The sequence below is a fragment of the Molothrus aeneus genome, chromosome 1, assembly GCF_037042795.1.
Source record: "Molothrus aeneus isolate 106 chromosome 1, BPBGC_Maene_1.0, whole genome shotgun sequence".
In the NCBI taxonomy this organism is placed as follows: Eukaryota; Metazoa; Chordata; class Aves; order Passeriformes; family Icteridae; genus Molothrus; species Molothrus aeneus.
Window position 1 is genome coordinate 42550718 of NC_089646.1, and position 22304 is coordinate 42573021.

General features: G+C 36.7%; 1 protein-coding gene across 2 annotated transcripts in view; it reads left to right on the forward strand.

The window, feature by feature from the left end:
- Nucleotides 1–22304, forward strand: part of ANO10 (anoctamin 10) — a 121926-nt gene that overhangs the window by 5467 nt on the left and 94155 nt on the right. For both annotated transcript variants that reach the window (XM_066571623.1, XM_066571631.1), the window contains exons 4-11: nt 608–742; nt 2264–2383; nt 4296–4865; nt 7216–7271; nt 8695–8769; nt 9649–9831; nt 13187–13378; nt 15483–15611. In XM_066571623.1, coding sequence (XP_066427720.1) covers nt 608–742; nt 2264–2383; nt 4296–4865; nt 7216–7271; nt 8695–8769; nt 9649–9831; nt 13187–13378; nt 15483–15611 — 1460 coding nt within the window. The remainder of the gene's footprint in view (nt 1–607; nt 743–2263; nt 2384–4295; nt 4866–7215; nt 7272–8694; nt 8770–9648; nt 9832–13186; nt 13379–15482; nt 15612–22304) is intronic.

Genomic DNA, 22304 nt, shown 5'->3' on the forward strand with positions numbered 1-22304 from the left:
TGCCTTCAGTTTTGTGACCTTGCTTTCCTGAAATTAGGAAACATTCAAAAGAGTTGTCAGTTGCAAAAGTGCCACTTCTGTTTCTTTCATGCCTTTACATTATTAATGCAAATCTGTCACAAATTCCACTGCTAACAGAATCTCTAGGATTAGCTGGATTTCCAACTGCTGTAAACATATTTTTGGCTGTATCTCCTGGTATTTTTTCTTTTTCAAAACACAAGTGTAATTTTTGTTTTGTCCAGGTGCAGTCAGAGAAATTGTCACCTAAAAAAGAAACCCTGCAGTCTGTGTTGTCTTGGTAGCATTTCTGGTTGCAGTTAAACTATAATATACTGTTATTCTTTGTATTAGAGTTTTGTTGATATATTAGCTTTTTACTTCGTGTATTTAGGGCAATCCCTATAGTTTCTTATTCTTAACAGGAAAAAAATTGTTTATGTCAAGGAAATCTAACTCTTTTTTCCATGATGATAAATGGATGGAGTTGACATAGGTTTATTGCTGTAATATTTTTTTCTTGATTCTGGTAATTTTTTGTAGTTGTTTGCTGCCAGGGTTGTATCCATGTGCTGCACCATTTCATACAACCTTCCTTTTTATTTAGATGACAATCACGATTTCCTTACAATGGCAGAATGTCAGTACATCATCAAACATGAACTTGAAAATTTGAGAGCCAAAGATGAAAAAATGATCCCTGGATATCCTCAGGCAAAACTGTACCCAGGAAAATCAATTGGTAAGTAATGTAGTTTGTTGCCTCTAACTCACCGAGTTGATGTAGGATAGTGTCCATGGTGAAAAAAAAAAATCCTGAAATGAAGAGAAATCCTTCAGATGTTCAAGTCCCACTATTTTTAACCAAATTTGTTTTTTCACTGCTTCAGTAATAGGGCAAAAGGCAAAGGATGCACAATACAACAAGAGAAATTCTGAATAGGTATCAAGAAATTATTTATTTCAACAGGATAAGCAAACATTTGATCAGGGATTTAAAGAGATTGTTGGTAACTGTCCTGGGAGGCTTCTAAATCCTCACTAGACAAGGCCCTGAGCAGCCTGATTTAAGCCACACTTCTCTTGAGCAGGAAGGTGGACCGGATTACTTCCAGAGGGCGTCCACCCTGAGTTGTTCTGTGAGGCTGAGGCTCTGGCCTTATGTTCTCTTTAGCTGGGTAGCTTTTGCACATGTTGGTGTTATCCACTATTTTTAATTGGTACCAAAAGTATTTATTATTTAAGTGACATGATTGTATATTTGAGTTCTCTTTGTATAAAAATACTGGAATGGGTACCAGTGCTCCAGAGTTGCAAATTTCATAACAGGAAGGAAGTTTTATTTAATTTATTTGGTTTCCCTGATCTTCCTCTTTGCTTCAAGAGCTTTTCCTTTTCATGGGAGAAAGAAGCAGTGAGAGCTGGTGCTGTTTTTATGGTAGCTCAAAGTAGTTTGTTGGCAGAGATGCTACAGATTCTTAGGAGAATGGATCTTAATAATTGTATGTCCTTTTATTAACAGTATCTTTATTCTTTAGTGTTGATCATCGGAGAAGGAGATCTGTGTTCAAAAAACGTAAATAAATGTAGATGTCAGATGAGTTTACATTGGTAATTTTTTATATAGCCAAGGTATTTTTCTAGTTGTGTGAAGCAGATGATGATGGGAAATAGTAAAATACTGTCACACTTCAGTGCCTCCCTGTTTTTTAATATATTTTATTTTTTCTATGACTGTAACTTCAGAGCAGTTTGTTGTTTATACACACATGTAGTATTGCTTTCCATAATAAAGCTAAATACAAATTGTGGAATATTTAGTTTGTTTGAAATGAAGATGTGATGCAATTTATGAATTAGTGTAAACTGGTAATTCAAATGTTTTTTATATCTTTCCCATAATTAGTACAATGATGGCTTTGTGGCCATCTCTGCAAAGCTACATGTGGTAATTTCAGTCCTAACCTGCTGCACTTTTTGCTATTGAATCTGCATCTGGCTATATTGCAAAGCTGTGGAGTTGTTGTTATATGTAAAAAGGCTGCTCTTTGTCTTCCAGTGGACAGCACAGTATTTGCAGGAATAGGTATAACTGCTCTCAATTTTTTAATTAACATGAGACAATTTTTTTAGGATTTGAGTCCTGGATCTATTTTGAAGGGACTTTAGGCTTGGTAAATACACAACATAACCTGTTTACTTATGTCAACTTCAGTGTCCTGTGAAGGAGTGCCTGGTATCTATTTTTTCTTTCCTCTTCTAGTGAGAAGATTATTGACCAGTGGTATTCTTGTTCAAATTTTCCCTCTGCATGATAGAGAAGAGTTGAAAAAGCTTTCTCACAGCTGGTATGGCCGAGTGAAAATTGGTTATCAACCTTTAGGTATGTGAACAGCCTTTGCATTGTGGTCATGCAGTGGAGTAGTGAAATCACACCACTGCTCTTTTACCATTTGGACAAGTTTTTCCTCTTAGTGTTTCCTCTGTGACCTGCTGAAATGATTCTAGACTTGCAAATTTGGTGGTTTCAGAGTCTGTAGTCTGTGAATTTCCATGTAACAGCATTCTGCACATCACAAATTCTCCCTATCCATCAGTAAAACAGGAATGGTCCAAGCCAAGACTGTTCTTTCAAACTTACTCTTGCCAAGCTCCCACATGTCTGGAACTCCCAAAGCTTTTTTGTGTTGTAGGTGGGTCAAAAGTGTATTTACAACTGTTTGTTCTAAATTCAGTGTCTGAATGAAGACTGTATGTTGTTGCATGTCAGCATCACTTGAGTATATTTTAGACACTGAATAATCTTAAAATGAATATAATTTTTAGTCAGGAAATGTGGAAAGTTAAGTTCTAAACTCTAAACCTGTAAACTTTATTTAAAAATAAGAGAATAAGCATTTGGGACTTGCCTAATTATAAATCTCTGGGTCTTGCAGTTGTTTGAGGTTCTTTCCTGAGCTGCAGGAAGTTAAAGATCTAGCTCGATAATTCCTACCTCTAGAGTATTGTGTTAGGAGCCTTATTGTGTGCTGGTCTTTTGTTTATGTGAGAAAGAGTTTGTTTTTTCTTTGGACTGACATTGAATCCATACAAAATTTTGAAGCAAATCCCAGGACCCTGTTAAATATGTACTAATTAAGGGATATCTTTCATGTTGAAGTGTGAAATGGCGCTAATGACCTACACTTGAATGTATTTGTTAATGAATTTTTGATTGACAGGGATGTTAGAGTGCTTCTGTTTACCTTTCCTTCTTGCTTTCAGAGACTTTATCTGGTTGGCAATTGTGAACTTCTGCTGTAGTGTTTTGTAAGCCATAAGAATATTCTGGTATTGTATGTAAGGTATTTTGTCGAAGTGTATTACAGAGGTAATGCACTGTGGTAGTGTATTTACAGTGTCAATTCAGATGTCATGCTTCTATGGCTGTTTCTTTAAGCTGGTAAATACGAAACAGTGGCATACAAGCAGTCTGGTCATCCAAGCAGGCAAAGACAAGAGATTTCAGCATTCTAAACTGTTTGGTAGGCATTTCTGTATCTAATAATTTCTAGATTATATGAATAATAACCCTATATATTTTATTAGTAAGATAAGTGAAATGTTTTCTTGGAGGTAATACATCTGTCATGAAATGTACCCTTTATTAGTGCACTTTTTAAGTCTCTGTAGCACCTGAGTAGACAAACTTAGTGAGTACAGCAAGTACGTATATCATGTATCAGTTGTCTGCTGAAGAGATTATCTCAACCTGAGTACTTTAAGATTTTGATACACCTGTCCATCTCTTCCTTTAGCTCCTTGAGAGTTGTCAAAGCACAACTAGCCTTTTTTGTCTCTGAGCAAGCTGAAACAAATTTGTTTCCCAGGAGTACATATGCCAGTGGGAATTTTCAGAAGCTGTGTGTCATTTGCTGTTAAAGTGGCTTTTATTACATCAGATATCTTCCATGCCATTCATTGATCAATTTTGTGTGCAAGAGTGATAGTGTTTTCTCTTTGGTTGGGGTTTTACTTTTTTTTTTTCCCCTTTCTCTGGATATCTGTTTGACTACCTTGCCATCTGAATGGTATATTTATGTAGGTATATATGTAACATTAAAAAAATAATTCAGATAACCATCTGACTTTTTGTAATAAGGGTGAAGGAAGAAAAAAAAAGCAATGATATGTATTGTGTTATTTAGAAAAAAATTCTGGCCAGTGAAAAATTGTAAGTTCATGTGAGGTCAAGTTTGATATTGCACTGACATCTCTGTTAGGTGTAGTCTTAGCTGATTCATTTCTTTCTGCAGATGACATACGCTGCTACTTTGGCGAAACCATTGCTCTCTACTTTGGCTTCTTAGAATACTTCACATTTGCTTTGATTCCAATGGCTGTCATTGGGATTCCCTATTACGTGTTTGCGTGGGAAGACTACGACAAATACGTGATGTTTGCCACGTTCAATCTGCTGTGGTCCACTGTGATTCTGGAGGTGTGGAAGCGGATGTGCGCCATCCTGACGTACCGCTGGGGCACGCTGCTGATGAAACGACAGTTTGAGGAGCCAAGACCAGGCTTCCACGGCGTGCTGGGGATCAATCCTGTCACTGGGAGGGAGGAGCCAATGTACTCAAGTATTAAGAGACAATTACGGATTTACCTGGTGTCCTTGCCATTTGTGTGCCTTTGCCTCTACTTCTCACTGTACGTGATGATGATTTACTTTGACTTGGAGCAGTGGGCTCTGGATTATCACAAAGAGAATGAGTCTAACTTCAGCAGCTTGATGCTGTATGTGCCCAGTATCATCTATGCCGTTGTCATTGAAATTATGAACCTAATCTATCGGTATGCTGCTGAATTCTTAACATCCTGGGGTAAGAAAGTTGTTCACTCTTTTTCTTTCAAATTAGAGTCCCACGTACTTAGAATTTGTTTCTTTGTAGAATCCATTACTGTGAGCTCTTGTTCAACAGAATGCTAAAGAGATTTCCCAAAGTTGGTTCTTGCTGTAGGGTAAAAGAGGTGGCCAGTTTAACTTCTTATATTTTGAGTGTTGTGTGATTGCAGTTTCATATTTGGTTTAATTTGGTCTGAGTCTGACATTCCATCAGAAGGGGGGATCCTGCCTTGCTCCTCAGCCTCTCTCTGCCTTTGGTGCACATGTTTCCCCTCCCTGATTTAGCTCTTTGGCTGTCTCAGCCATTGTGATGGCAAAAGAGATGGGGGTAGAGCATGAGGATAAGAGCTCAGAGGTGCATGGTTGGCAGGAAGGATTGTCCTGGCAAGTTGCCCCCACGGCCTGGGTTTGGTTACTGTGCTTCAGTCTACTGTACATCAGTGTAGAGGGCAGAGGCACTGAGATAATGGAACCTAATCTAAGCCCAATCTGAATGTCACATGAGGGTGTTTATGTATGCTACATACATAATAAAGACTGGGATTCCACATCCCAATCAAAATGTCTTTCTCTGGGCATTCTCAGAAGAGGAGGAATGTTATAAAAGATTACCTTTTTTCCCCCCTGTGTGTGTGATTTATTTAACAGATTGGGCCTTATGTTTTGCAGCCTAACATAAGGATAGTGAAATGCTGGTGTTTATTTTGAATTTTAGCACTTCTACAGACATGTGAAGTCACTTTCAGACAAAGTTAATAGGTTAAGCTAATGGAGAATTAACTGCTTCATGTAGCTCCATATGGCATTGATTTGCAGGACAGAATCCAGATTACTAAAGATGGAAACCCAGAAAATTAACAGAAGAAAAATAAAGCAAAGGGGAGGTTGATGCAGAAGACAGAATAAAAACAGGTGTTGACATGGGGGTTGGTTATGCTTGCCAAAATGATTTGCTCAGCAAATTCAACCTGACATCTGTGATAGTAAAAGCAAGCAATTTCTTTGTTTGTGACTGTTCAAGGTTTTTATTTAAATAGTGATTTAAAAATTCATATCTAGGGCTGAGTTGGCTGTTTTGTTTCATTGTTTTTACTGTACTGCAAAAAAAAGGCATTTCTGTGAAATACCCAGTTATGCTGATCTGATAAACTAAAATGTCTTTAACAGGCGACTCAAGGGATTTTTTAATCCAGACTTTTTTGGGTTTAAGCTGATGTTTCTTGTTCAGCAGAGGCAGTATTTATGTAACCTGCTACACTGACAGCTTGTGCCTTTTCTGTGCTGTCCAATATGTTTCTGCTGCCATGCTCTGAATAGGCTGAAAAGCTCATCTGGCTCTCCTATCTTCTCTCCCACCTGGCATATTTTCAGATAGTATCTGACTTCCAACAGCTAAAGTGACAAAGCATGGGAAACAATCTGGGGTATTTTAAGCACCCCTGTTGCACCATTTATGAAAGCTAATTGTGTAGTGGAAGCTAAAAGTAAAAATTGCAGTCACTTGAGTGCATTTTCACATGTCAGGCCTAACTTGATGCTCCTGTCAGAGCAGAGCTCTGCTGGTTTGTCCTGAGCAAGGTCCGTAGGTGATGGTGTCTCCTTTCAGCCTTGTTGACACAACACTTGCTAGTGTGCTGCCTTCCCACTTACTGCTCACCCAGGGCTTTAAAGGTACAACCTAACAAAATAGCAGAACGAAATTGAAAATCTCCAATCCACTTCCCTTTTGTCCCCTCTAGTAAATCAACCTTCCTGAAACATCAGGTTCTGACAGTTTATCTTCAGTGAACTGAAAATCTCAATTTAGAATGAGTAATGCATCTGTTGAACTTCACATACTCAATCTTGCTTTAGAATGTAGGGTCTTACCTAAATTCCTTGGAGAAAGATGGGAATATTTCTGTGAGCATTTACTGGTTTTGAATCAAATTTGTTATTTTTACTTTTCATTATTCCCATTAGTTTTCAGTTAAAAGAGCAATCAATAACTAGACACATTTTGTTAAGCCTTAAGAGCGATGGATGTTTTTCTTTTATAAAATAGCTCTTCAGGGTAAGCAATAGATAAAAGAAGGAACTTTTGTGGCTGAAAAAATAGTGGAGTTGTAGTCAAAAATATGGGTGGATAATACTGTGGCTCAGTTTAGCTTCATAGATGAAGTGAGGCATTGGTACAGTATAAATTCTTTCTACCATGAAGTGTTGGACAACTATTAGATAAGTAATTTTCATGTGAACAAACAGTGTCTGTTCACTGTTTGGATAGCAATGTTTAAATGGTAGGAGCTTCTGCTCTTTACTAATTAATAATTTTGTTGGTATTTTAGAAAATCACAGGCTGGAATCTTCATATCAGAATCACTTAATTCTGAAGGTTTTAGTGGTAAGTATGTCATATAAACAGCTTTTTAAAAGACAGCTTGTGCTGTGTTTTATTAGTGCTTTCTAGCATTACCACAGTGACCTGCCGTTTTGCTCAAGGCCAAATAGTAGCACAAATATCAGAGTAAACAAGATTTCTGTTATGGTTGCAGTAACTGGTAGACTATTTTAGACGCCTCTCTTATAGTGGAGAGTTGGCTTTTGATTTGTATTGAATTGTTCATTCATTGGATGCTGTATATATAAGTTTCTTTTAATTGGTGTGGTCCTGTCTTCAACTGAGAGCTATTTTTTGCTCAATTTTATGGTAAACCATATTTTGAAAAGTTCATGTATAAACTTCCTCCTGTATTAACGTTCAGACAACCTGTCAGAGAAACCTGAAAATACCTGTCAGTCTACTCCTGTGTAGCTCATAGCAGAACCAGATCTATTTCATTTGTCTAATATTCTTGTTTCCTTTTTGAAAAGATCATTTAAGTTTCTTCCTTTTTTATTTTCTCAATTTCCTTAGAGCTCCTTCTTTATTTCCTTCACCATGCTTTTGTATGTGTATGTGTGTGTGTTTGTTTGAGGTTTGTTTGTTTTGTTTTGGGGCTTTCTTTGTGTTAAATCTTGGTGTTACCCATCTGTTACTGGTAGGTAACCTCTTGATCTAAAACTCTTGTAGCTATCACTTAAACTTTGTCTCCTCCTGTAGCCTTTCTCATAAAACTTTTTCTCCGTAGGTTATTTATACAAAATTATTTTAAAAATTATGAACTATCAAGTGTAAGTTTCCCTCAGTTTTCATTCTCACTCTGTGAATGGCTCTCTGTACTCCCAATATTATCTGTATTGGCCAAAAGCTCCAAAACAGGAGCTGCATCACTTACAGCATGTAGGAAACTTTGGAGTTTGATTAAATACTGTAATTATGTCTCATTTTAGAAGTAGGGAGTATTTCTCTTGGCCATAAAATATTTTGAAGTGATTAAACATAAACTGCAGCTAACATATATAAAGGACTGGTTTTAGGTATTGAGAGACGTATCAGCCAACACGTATATTTTGACAAAGTATCTCTTTTAAAATAAGTCACTGTTCTAAATAAAGATCAATATATCCTTTTTCTAATGTTATCTAGAGAAATTGCCAAAAAATTAAATTTAAGTAGAAGGTGATGTGTTTTTAATGTCCACATTTTGTAATTCAGTTGTAGCTCTCTTTGTTCACTTTGTGTTAGGAGAGCATTAAGCTTGTTAAGTGGAAAAGCTGAGTAAGAATATTGAAAATGTGTTTCTTCTGAGCTAAGGGTAAAGAAAATTTTGATGGGCAGTTTACATGTTCATGGAAGCCATTTAGTCAGGGTAGCTGTTAAGTTAGATGATATTCTGCATCTGAACTTTTGCTCAAGTACTAAACCCAAATATTTTTATTTGCAGTTCAACTTCTTAAATTGTTTTGCATCTCTATTCTACATTGCCTTTGTGATGTTTGATATGAAGCTTTTGAGGCAGGTGAGTTCCAAAAACATCTTAAGAATGTTGGTGAATCTAGGAAGATAAAGGATTGATTAAAACAGACTTCAATATTTATTCTAAAACATAAACTTGGCAATTAATATATTTCACCTATATTTTGTTAGAAATCCAGCTTCCATGTTTCAGTTCCCCTAACATTATTACAGAATCATAGCAGAGTAGAGTAATTCTTTCTCTCTTTTTTTTGAGGAACTGTTTTCAAATAAATTTGATTATTCTCTCACACAGATGAGACTGGGAAATTTTCATTTCCTCTCTATTTCCTTTTATGTTAGAAGATGTTCTTCTCTGTAGTGTTCTTAATGAGAGACTCTTGAGGATAGGGTTGTGATTAAGTTCGACTACAGTGAGGATCTGAGAAGAAATAAAAGCAAAAATGATTTGTAGTCAGTATTTTAAATCAACTTTCACACTCCAATGCATGAAAATTTGTTATAAGGAAAATATTTTTGCTCTGAACATAATGAGCAGTACAACAAGAACTTCAGCTCAAGAGCTCTGTTACTCTGAAGTGATCTCTAGCAAAACACTTTACATACCTATACCAGTTCTGTGAGTGTCATTAGCATATATTAAATATGCATTGCCCTTCATTGTACTTGGTGTACTGTTTTCAAGATACAACCAGATACACAAAATATTTAGACTGCTAACTCCTAATTAGTCCTTCTCAACACACAACAAAGGATGGGAGCTAGATCATCTACACTTTTTGTATGCTATTCCTAGGTTTGTTAGGCTGTTTTTTTTTTCATAGTACAGTAACTTAGAGTGTTACTTGAGCTCACAGAATTGCAAATGATCATAGTTTCATCACAATTATATTAATTTTAATTTCTTTTTTTCTAACTTAAGAGCTTGGCCACTTTGCTGATAACTTCACAGATCCTCAACCAATTTGCAGAATCCTTGCTTCCTTACTGGCTCCAGAAGAGATACAACAGGAGGATGAGGAAACGCATGTGCTCCACAAAGACTGATATGGACCTGTCATTAGCTGAACAGGTCAACATGGAAAAAGAAATGGGAACCTATTTGGTATGTTGTAGTACTTAAAAGAGTTAAAACTTTTCTGGGCTGCAGTTCACAGAGGCATGAGCCAAGGCAAACAAGAATATTTTTGGCTTTTTGGTGTGGCAGCTTATTTCCAGCTTCATCAGCTTTGCTGGTAGCTGTTTATGCAGCTGTGTGTTATCCTGGATCAGGAAGTGGATACAGTGCAGGATCCTAGTAACACCAGAATGAAGGGGAAGGAATGAATAGCTCTGTCTGGAGCTACCTAACCCCATGCCACTGGAAAGAAGTATTTGTGTAATACGCCCTTATCCCCAAGGGTAACCCAAAGACTACCAGGATGAGTAGGCTGGCACAGGGAAGAGGGAACTTATTTCTGTTTTGGTTTGATTATGCAGTGGTATTAGTTTAAATGGGCAGTTAAAGTAGGGCCTACGAGAGAGGGCTTAGGTCTGAATGGGACCAGAAACAGAAGACAGAAGAAACCAGCTTTTCAAAACAATATTCCTGTTGGATGCTCTAGCCTCTTGAAACCACAGCTTTGATATTCCCTGTCTTCTTGGTTCTGTTCTTGACCACCTCCTACCCAGTATAATTTTTAATTGTATTTAGCAGATTCTATGCAATTCATTACTTAAAATTCTAAAGGAATTTACGCAGTGGAGGTCAGCGGGTATGTTAAGGCCTCACAGACTGGCTAACAACTTGATCAGATGCTGCAAGCACAGTCACAAGAGTTTTAGTACTGTATGATTTTTGCTTTTACAGAATAAGAAGTACATGTAGATAGTGTACTTTTCGTGTAAAAGGTAGACGTTAGCAGTTTGAAAATTTGGTAGTAACACCATATCAGATTCTTCCTGCTTGAAGTGTCGTGATGTGGGAAAAGGAGAAAGAACTATCACCTTTACAATTTAAAAAACTGTACAAATGTGTTCCTGTGTGAAGATTGGAGGGAGATAGAGTTAGACAGCCTGTCTTGCAGTGCAGAACCCAGCAGAAGTCCCTGTCTTAGTGTCTGAGCTGGTAAATCAGCACAGTCCAGCACTGCACCTGCACATCGGCCAGCACAGCTCCCAGAGTTATCTGTCAGCATCAAGCCTGACCAAGTAAGCTCTGCTCTTAGACCTGAGCTGACTCCTGATTCTCAGCTGTCACTGAGCCAGTGACAAAGCCAATGTGGTGTCTCTGAGTGACATTGCCCAGTGCTTCTTGTGCAGAGTTGGATCAAATGAATCTGCACCTGTTGTACTATTGTACCCTGAATAGTTTTTCACGGGTACCCAAGAGGTCAGTTGTAGGGAGTTAGGATTTTGCCTTGGATGTGTCCACTGCTAGCCTCAGGTTCAGTTCCAAATACTGTGTATTCAAAGCCTTAATTTTATACTCAATTTAAAGATTATTGTTTTGCTATGCTTGTGAATAAACTATATTAGACCGCGGATTTGTTTGCAAGCAGTGAGCTGTCAGCAGGCAAAAATATTTCTAAAATTAAAACTGTCACAAGGGGGAAGCATTTGACTGTTTAGTAACTGCTGAGTCTTGACAGAATTCTGTGTTTCAGGCTCTTTTGTTTTGATTCCTCCTTTCACATACTCTTCAGCATTTAATTATCTATTCTTTTTGTCCTCATTCTCACTTACTTTTCAAATATCCAGTCCTTAACCCTGTTTAAGATGTAAAAACATCCTGCAATAATTTTTTAATTATTATGTTTCTAATTTCTGCTTCACTCCTCTAGTTAATTTTCTCCCTTAATTTATTCCTTGCTTTTGTTTCCTTGATGTCATAGCTGATGTTCTGGCTGCCAATGGCACAGTTAGAAATTTCTTTAACATTGTCTCAGACTCCTGTTTTCCTACGCAGAGTTTCATAAATTGAGTAGGAGAAAAAGAAATACTTATTTACCTCATACTCTGCTGTTCTAAAAGCCAGTATGTATTGGGCAAGGAAATGAGAAGAGTGAAAAAGCAGTGGGAATACTGTAAAGTTACCAGAAGGAGGAGCACAAAGGAAAGCTCTCTCTCTGCCTGCAGTGATTGTCTGAGAAAATGATAGCAGTAGCAGATGTGTGGCTGCCATTCCAGTGGACATTCCTGCAAATGTCCCTAAAGAAGGCCTTAGTAAAATTTAGAGCTTGTACAAAATGTTTCTGAGGAAAAAGTCTAAATGGCTTTAAAATTTAGGTAGCTGTTCATAGTCTGGCCTGCAGACTGGTTTGTGAGACTGAACTATGCTGTGGAACTCCAAAATGACCTCAAATGAGAAATACAATTAATGAGTACCCCGTGTTGATTTGTGAGCTTGCAGACTTCAACTGCCCCTCTCTGTTTCCTAGGAGAAAAAAGCACTAGGTGTTGGAGAGGGCAGTCAGTTTAACAGCTATGATGGACAAAAAAGAGTAGATAACCATGTGTCTGATACCTGGAGCCAAAACCACTTTCATGTGGTTCTTGCAATAATTTCAGTTACTGTCAAGTCTTCATAATTTCAGTTTTGAGAGAGAGGACAATACATGTGTCTGTGTAACCTAGATCCTACTTTATATTTGTGGTATTTCACCATCCTTTGTTTATGAACACTTTTTCTTTAAAAGGGGTTGGTTTGGTTCTTTGATAAAAAAATTGCTGCAATCATAGCAAACTGTTATTAATACTACAAAACTAATATGCAAATAAATATATGATCACCTACATGTGAGTACTTAATCAGCATTTAAGTACCCACATTCTTGGTTCGAAGATCAGGGGATAAACCTATTGTGATTTGCTAAATAGGTTTTCTTGTTTGCACTAATTGTTCCTTTCAGATGTCAGTGCTGCCTTGTAGATTTCAATCTTCAAATGGTCCACTAATTCTGTCCTACCATTTTGAAATAAACAAGCAGAAATACCAGAAAAGATTTGCCTATCTATCAGCCTACCATTCTGGTTAGGTCTTTCATGGACAGTCTGAAATGCTAGGACTTTTATTGCCCCAGTGCTCTCAGGAGGTGTTCTGCCAGTTGAAATGCATGGTGCTGTTTTCTGTTCCTCACTGTTCCTTCTGTTACTGCTTAACTGAGATGCTCAGAAACCTTCCTAGGCTGAATGTGTTTATGTAATTACTTCATGTGATAAGGATAGGAAGTGTGGCTTGCATAAAATGCATTAGGCAAAAGGAAAAACCTGGGCCTCCCCTTATGAGAAGTTTTTAGTGATTGAATAACTCCAAATTAATTGGATTTTTAAAAAATTCTTCTTCTCATCTATTATCAGCAGTCATTTCCAAACAACTGATTTGGGACGAGGAAACATATTTACAACTGTAGTGCTATTTCTGTGTTCTGTCATAATTTTTTGTAGGTTAAAGTTGTTCTTATGTTTCCTCTGTTTTTCAGGGTACTTTTGATGATTACCTGGAGTTGTTCCTACAGTTTGGCTATGTGAGTCTTTTCTCTTGTGTTTATCCACTGGCAGCTGTTTTTGCAGTGTTAAACAACATCACAGAGATATACTCTGATGCCTTAAAGATGTGCAGAGTTTACAAGCGTCCATTTGCAGAACCCACAGCAAATATTGGTGTTTGGCAGGTAATTTTTGTGTCTTTTTTTTTTTTTCTATTCATTTGTTTAAAAGAGGTTTCAGCACCAGTATGAAAGCTTTGTGTTTGTCCCATGAGCCACTTCAAAGTTCAGTAGGTACTTTGTTCTCTTCAATGCCTTGGAATATCATCTGTTCAACTGTATATCACAGTGATATTTTTTGGTATGATTTTTGACCACATGCCTTTTAGCTGCCTTGGAAAAAAAAGCAAATTTTTTCTCTAGTTCTTGTGTATGTATTGTACTTCTATTGCAACTTCAACAAAGCAAAGCTTCCAGCTACTGTCCAGTATTCTTTACAGGCAGTGTATTTTAGAAATGGTAGCTTCTGATGCTATCTCAGAAGTGTGGAGCACAGCAGGAGTTTCAAAAGAAATGGAAGAATAGATAAGTAGTTGGATTCCTAAGCCAGGCTTGTGGCCTATGCACCCATGGTTACTGGTGCTCAAGCTGACTAATTTGAAAATAACCTGGATCTGTGAGCAGGAGCTGGAACTTTCTGCACAGCCTGAACACTGTAGTCTATCTAAACAATTTCATGGTAATACTACTGGGTTAAGCATTTTCTGTCCTCACTTGTTTGTCCATGCAGTCATGCTGCCACCAGCTATTTTGGGGCCTGTGGAGAGTGCTGCATCAGTGACCTGATCCTGAGCAGAGTTTTCTGGAGTGACTAAATTGCACCCAGAAACTTTAGCACTCCATAATAACAGGGAATTGATAAGGTTGGGGGACCTTTCTAGAGCTTATTCATATTCTAGTTTTATTTAACAGGTTTTCTAATGTTATGTAATGGACATAAAGGGCACAGTGAGCTAATGGATTATTCAGTTTGGAGGGGTTGTAAATGTTATCAAATGAAGCAAGTAAGAGGTGAGAAATGAAAATCCTGAAACCTCAAGTAAAACATTGAGTAAAAACATGCAAACCTAGGATTCTGAGCAATGTTCATTAGACACATGAATAAGTATTAATGAAGGGGACTTAGAAGTGAAGTCTTTTAATAATATGCCATTAAAATATGTGAATTATAATCTGATTGCATTTTAACATGGGATGTACTTTCTCAGTCCAGGTCTATGCTGCCAACATCTTAATGCCATAGCTGCATTGACCAATTCTGTAACCACCAGAATAATCAGGCTGTGGTCATAAGACACAAATATAGCTGCAGATGTATTAATAGCTTTTTTTTTTAGCTTTTTTTTTTTTTTTTTTTGCTAGAATAGTTTGTTTCAATCAAGGGAGTCGGCTGAAAAATTATAACATTACTACAGTACTGTAATTTTGTTTCATGGTGTCATTTTTTCAACTGATGGCAGAAATGAATGTGCTTTGTGAATTAAAAATAACTAACTTTTCAAGTAATCCATTTCATATGGGGAATAAGGGCATTTGCTGAAAGATTTCTGTTACAGGAATACTGGAACTATTTTATCAGGTGAGCTGAGTCACTAGCTTCTTGTCAAGGAGAAAGTTATTTCTGCTAATTCATTGTGACAGTCACTACAATTCTGTGTCAGTCTTTCTCATTTCAGACAGGACCTTGGAATAAGTAACCTTGGAATAAGTACTGCAAATGCAATTGTTAAGCTGTATTAATATTTTCAGGCATTTTGTGGGAGCTCTCTACGTAAGGGCTTCTTAGGCTTGTGCTATTGCATGTGTTTAAATGTAAATCTGTCAACAAATCTTAAGTGGTTGTGGTTTTAAAAAGGCATTCTGAATCTTTTCCTCTTAACATTCAGACAGAACCCCCAAAGCCAGTGTTAGCACTACTAGTTCCTCTTAGAAATTTGCACTTTTTCCTTTATCCTGGAATAAGTTTGTTTAGGAGTACAACTGTCAGTGAGTGCTTGCTGTTTCATGTGTTCAGGTTACAGCCTTGCTGTGGTCTTGTCAAGCTGATGAGGTCTGGACTGCTTGCAAAACAAGTCCTCTGCCATAGAATTCAGAGGATAACAGAAAATAATTTAAACTAATGGGTCTTCTGAGGCTTTAATGAAGAGAGAGGTATCATGCAGAGCAATTTGGGGACTAGTAAGCAAGAGGTAATGGTCATAACTGTAAATATGTTTTTGTTTTATTTCAGCTGGCCTTTGAAACTATGAGTGTGATATCAGTTGTTACTAATTGTATATTGATTGGAATGTCTCCAGAAGTGGATGCCCTTTTCCCAGACTCAAAAATGGACCTTGTTCTGACTGTGGCATTGGTAGAGGTAAGTCTGCCTTCAAAAATGCATGTTGTAGCAAATAACCCAAACACCAGTGGAAATGATAGCAGGAATTAGACTTTACCTCACATCTTATATTAGAAGGAAATTAAAATTTCCCCATCAAAGAAGTGTTTCAAAGTCTTTCTTTTTGATTTCTTTCTCTTCTGTGTTTTCATTCACTGTGAATGCTGTTCCCATACTTTCCCAAGCATTCCCAAGATACTGAGCATTTGTTGCTTCATGTACTTTAAGTATTTAGTAGTGCTATTTCAAGAAGCAAAATAATCACATTTTTGTGAACTGTTTATTTCTCTGCTTGGGTTGTGACCCGAGCATATCTTAAAAAGACTTCCTACATAATCTTTATGGATGTATCCTGTAGGGCTTATCTGAAACAACTATGTGTCATGACTGTAAATATTTGTGATTGTAACAGCATTTGGGTTTAATCTTTTCCTAATTCCGTGTAGTAAGCACATCAGTGTCATTCCTTTTCAGACATGGAGGGATGACTGTGGGTATTTTACAGAACTGATATTGCAGGACTTTGCCCTTATAAATCTTTCCTTCAGGGCTTTCTTGTATTGCATTACTTTAACTTTTTCCATTATTCTATTTTAGCTTTTAGAAACTGCATTACTTTTGTCATGGCAAAAGGTCTGGGTTTTGTATGTGTAGTTACAAAAGTGCATCATCTTACAGAGGTGCATCAGGAGCATTTATTTCTTATTTGTTCATTTTACGGGTATTAAGTGTTATGCAATGAATTATGAGCTTGCTTTGAGTTTTATTTTCCAAGCCTTAAGGTTTGCAGAGTTAGCTGTAAATATAAGTCATGTCAGCTGGTTTGCTGGAATTTACAGGCAGCCTGATGCACTCTTCTATTATGCACATGTGGACATTTACATTGACCTCAGTGAGGTGTAGTTTTAATATAAAACTAATTTAGCAACTCAAATGTAATGATATAGCTCATTACTGGACAACATATATAGAGAGGTGATATTTTGAAAACTGGATGAGTAAATGTAAGCAGTCTGGATTTCTGACAGCTCAGAGATGGGGCTGTTTTTGACTTTGCTTGCTGTGTGCTAGACTTTTATCTGTTTAAATATGAAGCTGGCTATGTGATCTCTAGGCAGACCTCTGTTTCTTGGTAGAACAAAGGATAATACCAGCATTTTTCTCTAAATTTAAATTCTGTTTATATGCAACCCTTTAGGGAGCATGAATTACAGCACAATAACTAGGTAGCTCTAAGAACTCCTCAACATTGTATCTCAAATTATCTATAAATACTGTGGAAAGGGAGATTCAGAAAACAAAGGGAAGAAAGTTTGGACAGAAGAGGTGAATTAGTACTGAGGAGAGGAGAGGAGAGGGGAAAAATGGTGTCTTATATAGAGAAGCACCTTTAGTGAAGACCACCAATCTATAATTATGGTATGAAGAGGCTGTTGGAGGCTAATACTGGCTGAGCCAGAGGAAATTAAAGGTATTAATTTGGTTAAAGAAAAGTTAAGTTTTCTCTAATTATTCTGTTTAATTTAAAAAATCCAAAACAACCAAACAACAAGCCATAATGTAGTGGTCAGAAAAGATCTATTAAAAAAGTTTTAATCAAAAGTATCCACTATGCCTGATGATTTAAAATATGCCAGTCTCTGATTTTTTTTTTGATGGTTGTTTTTCTGTTAGTACCAGCTATTTATTGAAATTTTTGTATTTTGTATTCTCTCTGAGAAAACAGAGAGAATACAAAACCAACATGTGAGTCTTACAGTATGTTTCTGGAGCATAATGAGCCATGTGGGTTCTTTGGAATGTTGTTGGTTGGTTATAAACAGTTTCAAAACTACTCAATGTGAAATGTAAGACTTTTGCTATCTCCTTAAGGGCATTCTTTTTGTACATTTTAAACAGTATTTAACATCTTCACAGGTGTGGGGTTTGGGGGTTTTTTGTTGGTTTTAGTTTTTAAAAGAGATCTCGGTTTTTTAAAGAGAGCTCAAGTTATACAATATTGCAAAAAGTTTCATAACACAAATTTTGAACTTTCTAGAGTCAAAAAGAGTTCTCAGAAGTGAAACACATTTTATACAGAAATTTAATTTTAAAAAACTCTATGAAAATGAGCACAGCAAACATGAGTTTTATTTCTGTTGAAAATCATTTCAATTGTGTTGGCAGTTCAACCTATTCTTAGTTACAGATTTATTTTTTTTTATCAGAAGTTCTGTTATACATATTTCAGGTTAAAACATTGATTACAAAATGTTCAAAGAGAGGAGGATTACTGGATGCTGTGGGGCTATGAGCAGCAGTATAGATTAATATCAGTTTCAAGAGATGAGGATGTTTTTGCTTTTGTTTCCTGTGAATTTATTCCCATCTTACCTGTGGCACTGGGACTTTCTTTTACCTGGTGCTGATGAAACAGGTCAGGGAATTGGTGTGGGAAAAGCTGTCTGACCCCGTCCACTAGGGAGCAGGGCAGGAGCAGCAGTGTGTGGGACACACACAGCACTGCTGTGGTGGGTTTGTGCTGGATTAAATTTGCAGGACTTCTACACCACTGAGCCTTTCTACTTTAAGTCTCACTTAATCTATAGAAAGATCTCTGAACTATGAAAGGAACACAAATCTCATGTATTGGCAGTATTCTCATGCACCTTTCTCTATTTATGAATAAACTCTGCATTTCAGTTGTAAAAAAATATTCAGGAACAGAATATACTACATTAAACTTTTAGGACAAACCTGATGCATCTAAAGTATGTCAATGTCAACTTAGAAAAAAATTCAGATGTGTCAGGGTGTTGATAGGAAAGTATTTTAGATCACCTAGCAGAGATTCAGAAAAACATGATACAGGTGAGTTATTTTATTTTCTGATGTTTACTGCAGGTGAAGATGAACATTTTACTGTGTGTTTGCGCTATTTTGACAGCATCTTGGCAGGCAGTTTGAAAATGTTAAGAGAGAAATTTCTTTGAATTGGCTATGGGTATTTTCACATGTTCTATTGATGGGGTAACCTACTTAAATCTTAGCTGTCTTTAAGTATTTTAATAAGTTTATAGTAACTGAGACTACAGTTGAGTATTTATGTATCTGTTTGATGCAAAACTAAACAGAAAACACTGTTGCTGTCAAAGCCAAGCACAGGTATTATTGATGTCCTGATTTTTTTGTCCTTTTTTTTTAATGCTAGTGCTTTTTAATAATGCTAATACTCTTCAAATGGAAACAGCCTATATGGCAACATTTAACACCAAACTACTGAAGTAACAAAGCATTGTGTGTGTGATATTCTTGTAAGCATTCAGTACCCAGCCCCTACTGATTTATGTGAAATATTTTTTCCCATTAACAGCTCTTTACTCTGATGCTATCTACATTTTTGGTGGGAATATTCTATTGTGTAAGCAAAGTAAATGTTAATTAGAATACCACAGGATAAAATATTACCAATTTCAAAATAATGGCAAGCATTGAAATAATAAAATATAATAATAATTTTTAAAGTATTAAACCAGTAATTTTTTTTGAACAGTTGACCTATTTTCATCAATTCAACATCTGCTTCCATGGCAACGTGATTTGAACCAGGAGCAGAATGATGAAACTCCCCTCTTTTTCTTATGGATGGATGCTAACTGAGTGCAGCCAGTGCAGTTTTCAAACAAAAAGGAGTACCTGAATGCCCTTAAAGCAGGAAATAATATATCCTTATTAACTTTATTTTAAAACAGTTGTATCACATTGTGTGTTTAGTTTTTCAGAGTTCACCATAGACACATAATTCTGTTGTGAATTCAGGTGCAAATTAGGACATTCCAAGCACGTGTCTGTGCTTGTGTGAAACTGTTCCAGATCACTTCTGACTGCCTACACTGATTCGAACCACAAAAAAAGGAAATAACTCTGAAGAAACTTGGTGCATAGCTAGGGAAGTAGGTTAAAACAAGTGTAACTCTAATTCTGCAGTGCTTTAAAAATCTGTCTTGCAAAAATTGTTGACAAAGAGTTTTGTTCCTGATGACTGTTTCTTTTTAATGTGGACTCTGATAAATTTAAGGAATGCAAATTAAATCAGTGTCAGGACTACTCTAAGAGTTGAGTTCAAGAAATCAGTTCTACTCTTAAGTACAACTCTTAAACAGTCATTTTTCCTTCTAACAGTACATCAGTAGTGGTGTTTTGAAGCAGTAGCTGTGAAGTACAGCTCTTCATGAATGTGTCCTTGCCTTGAAAATCAACTCATGTATCCAGCCCCAAAGTGTAGTAAACTAATGGAAAGCTTTTTTGCAGAAGTGCACTTAACCTGGATGTTCTACATCACATGAGGGATTTGGTAATTAGCTTGGAAATACTAAATAGTAATGAAAGTCCTTCTTGATAATGGTAATATAAAACCTGACATTACCATCTAGAAACGATTTTGGGAAGAATGTAATCAGCTGTGCTGCAGAAATGAGGACCTTTGCACAGGGACATGGGTGGTGTATTTGTAGTAAACATGGCTTACGCAGTTGGTCTGTGTTGATTTAATTTCATGGTGTCCTCATAAGGACATAGATCTTTATCAGCATAATAGAAAAACCTGTATTGAAAAGTCAGTTCTGGAAGAAGTATGGAGTAGAATAAAGGAAGTCATCCTTTCTTGAGCTTTGGTTTTTCTGAGTGAGAAGGAGCTGATGGTTCACTTGTAAGAGGCTGGAAAGCAGGAATCGTAGTGTGTCAGTAAGGCTGATCAAAAGTCAAAGTGATTGAGATTGGCATACAACTTTTCTTCAGAATTCCATTTTATTAAGTGTATTTTTTCATCAGAGGCATCCTCATATAGATTAGAAGCTCTTTGAGCTTCTGCTGAACAATCTTGATGTACTAGTCTCAACACTCAGTCAGCTCAACAGTAAGCTTGACAGTTGTTTCTGAAATGGTGTGCCAGAGAAACTGGGAAAAACTACCAGAGTCAGTTTGAATTCTAGTAGATGACAAGGTGTATTTATCATCTAGTTCTAGGCATCACTGTACTTTGCATTCTCCACAAACTTGAAAATCAGTAAACATTGCATCCTGAGTGCAGTTGAAGATCTTTTGAATCCACTTTCTGAGCAAAAGCAAATTTAGGTCGATTGTTATGTCAAAATTAAAGTATTTCCTCTTTTTTTCCCCTTTAAAATTTCTTAAATGTTTTGCTACAGATTTCAGCGCAATCTGTTTTCTCCCAGTGAAGCTGGGTAATTTTGTTTTTTACAAAACAGTTCTGGTTGAATTATTTCCTGGCAGTAAAGTACATGACTCCATTCTGGCCAGGTGGAAGTGAGGCACGGTCCTGCATGGTGTAGCGTGCTGCATGTGTGGAGCAAACAGCTTTGTTCATCTAGAACTCATGAATCTGGGATTTAGAACATATGCTAAATACACATTTATGTAAGGGCCAACTTTAGTAGAAAAGCAACTGGGAAAAAATCAGAAAAATAGGCTGCATCAGCATACACACATGCATGAATCCTTTGATACTGATGGAGTTACAGAAGTTCAAAGGTTGAAGCATAACAGCTGTGCATAAAGTGGTGTTTTTGCTAAATGATTTCTGTGTTATTGCCAGATACTAACGTTGTATATAGGAACTGCAGAGTTTCACATATGGAATTAAAGAGCAGTGTAGGTGGAAGAGAACCCTGCAGATTATTTGCCCAAACCTTCTGCAGGACCCTTGATTAAGTTCTTAGTGTCCTTATCAAGATAAGCTAAGACTTGAGCACTACCAGTGAGGGAAAGTCAACCATTTCTCTGGGCAGCCTGGTCCACTGTTTAATTGTTCTCAAATAATAGGGGTTTTTTTTCTTACGGGAAGAAAAAAGTTTCTCTGGTGCAACTTGGTAGCTCATGACTTCTTGTTCTTTCACTGTGCAACTTTGTGAAGAGGGTACCTCTGTCTTCTTGAAAACTACCTGTTAGGCACTGGAAGAATGTGATTAAATCTTACCCACCCACCCAAGCCTTCTTTTATCTTAATGTAACAAACTGAGTTTCTTCAACCTGTGCTCATATATCAAGTTTTTCAACCCTGTATATGGCTCTCCAACAGGCCCCCTCCAAATCTTCAGTCTCTGCTTTCCACGCTGTCAGTGCCACTTAAAAAAAAAAAGTGGCTTTAGTTTTTAGTTCATGCTTATCCCCTTATGTCTTTCTGCTAATTGCAGTGTGTATTCTTTCTTTGTCTTCAATGTATTTACTCTTTAATCAGAAAAAATAATTTTCTGGGAGTGTTAAAATCTTTTAACCTTCTTACTGCTGAGGTTCTTTTGGGAACAGTCTTGAGGTATCTCTCTTTCCATGTGTTAATTCATTTTTGTGGTTATGTGTTTATTCCAAACTGCCATGTATACATATATACTACATTTATAACCTTAGTGGTTTGTCAGTTTTCAGATATAACTGTAAGGTAGAGTACATAGTGGTGAATATTTGATGTGTGGTTTCATTTTCTTCCTAATAGTTAAATGTATATGAAAAAATATTTGATTATTTACTTATAATGAGAAAATACTAATTAGGGGGTTAAATATAAATCTGTTTTTTAAAAATGTTTTGTGGTAAGGTGAAAACCTTACTGACAGCTTTAAGGTTCATTTTTTGGAAAATACTTGGCAATTTAATTCATCATGTATTTTATTTCAGTGA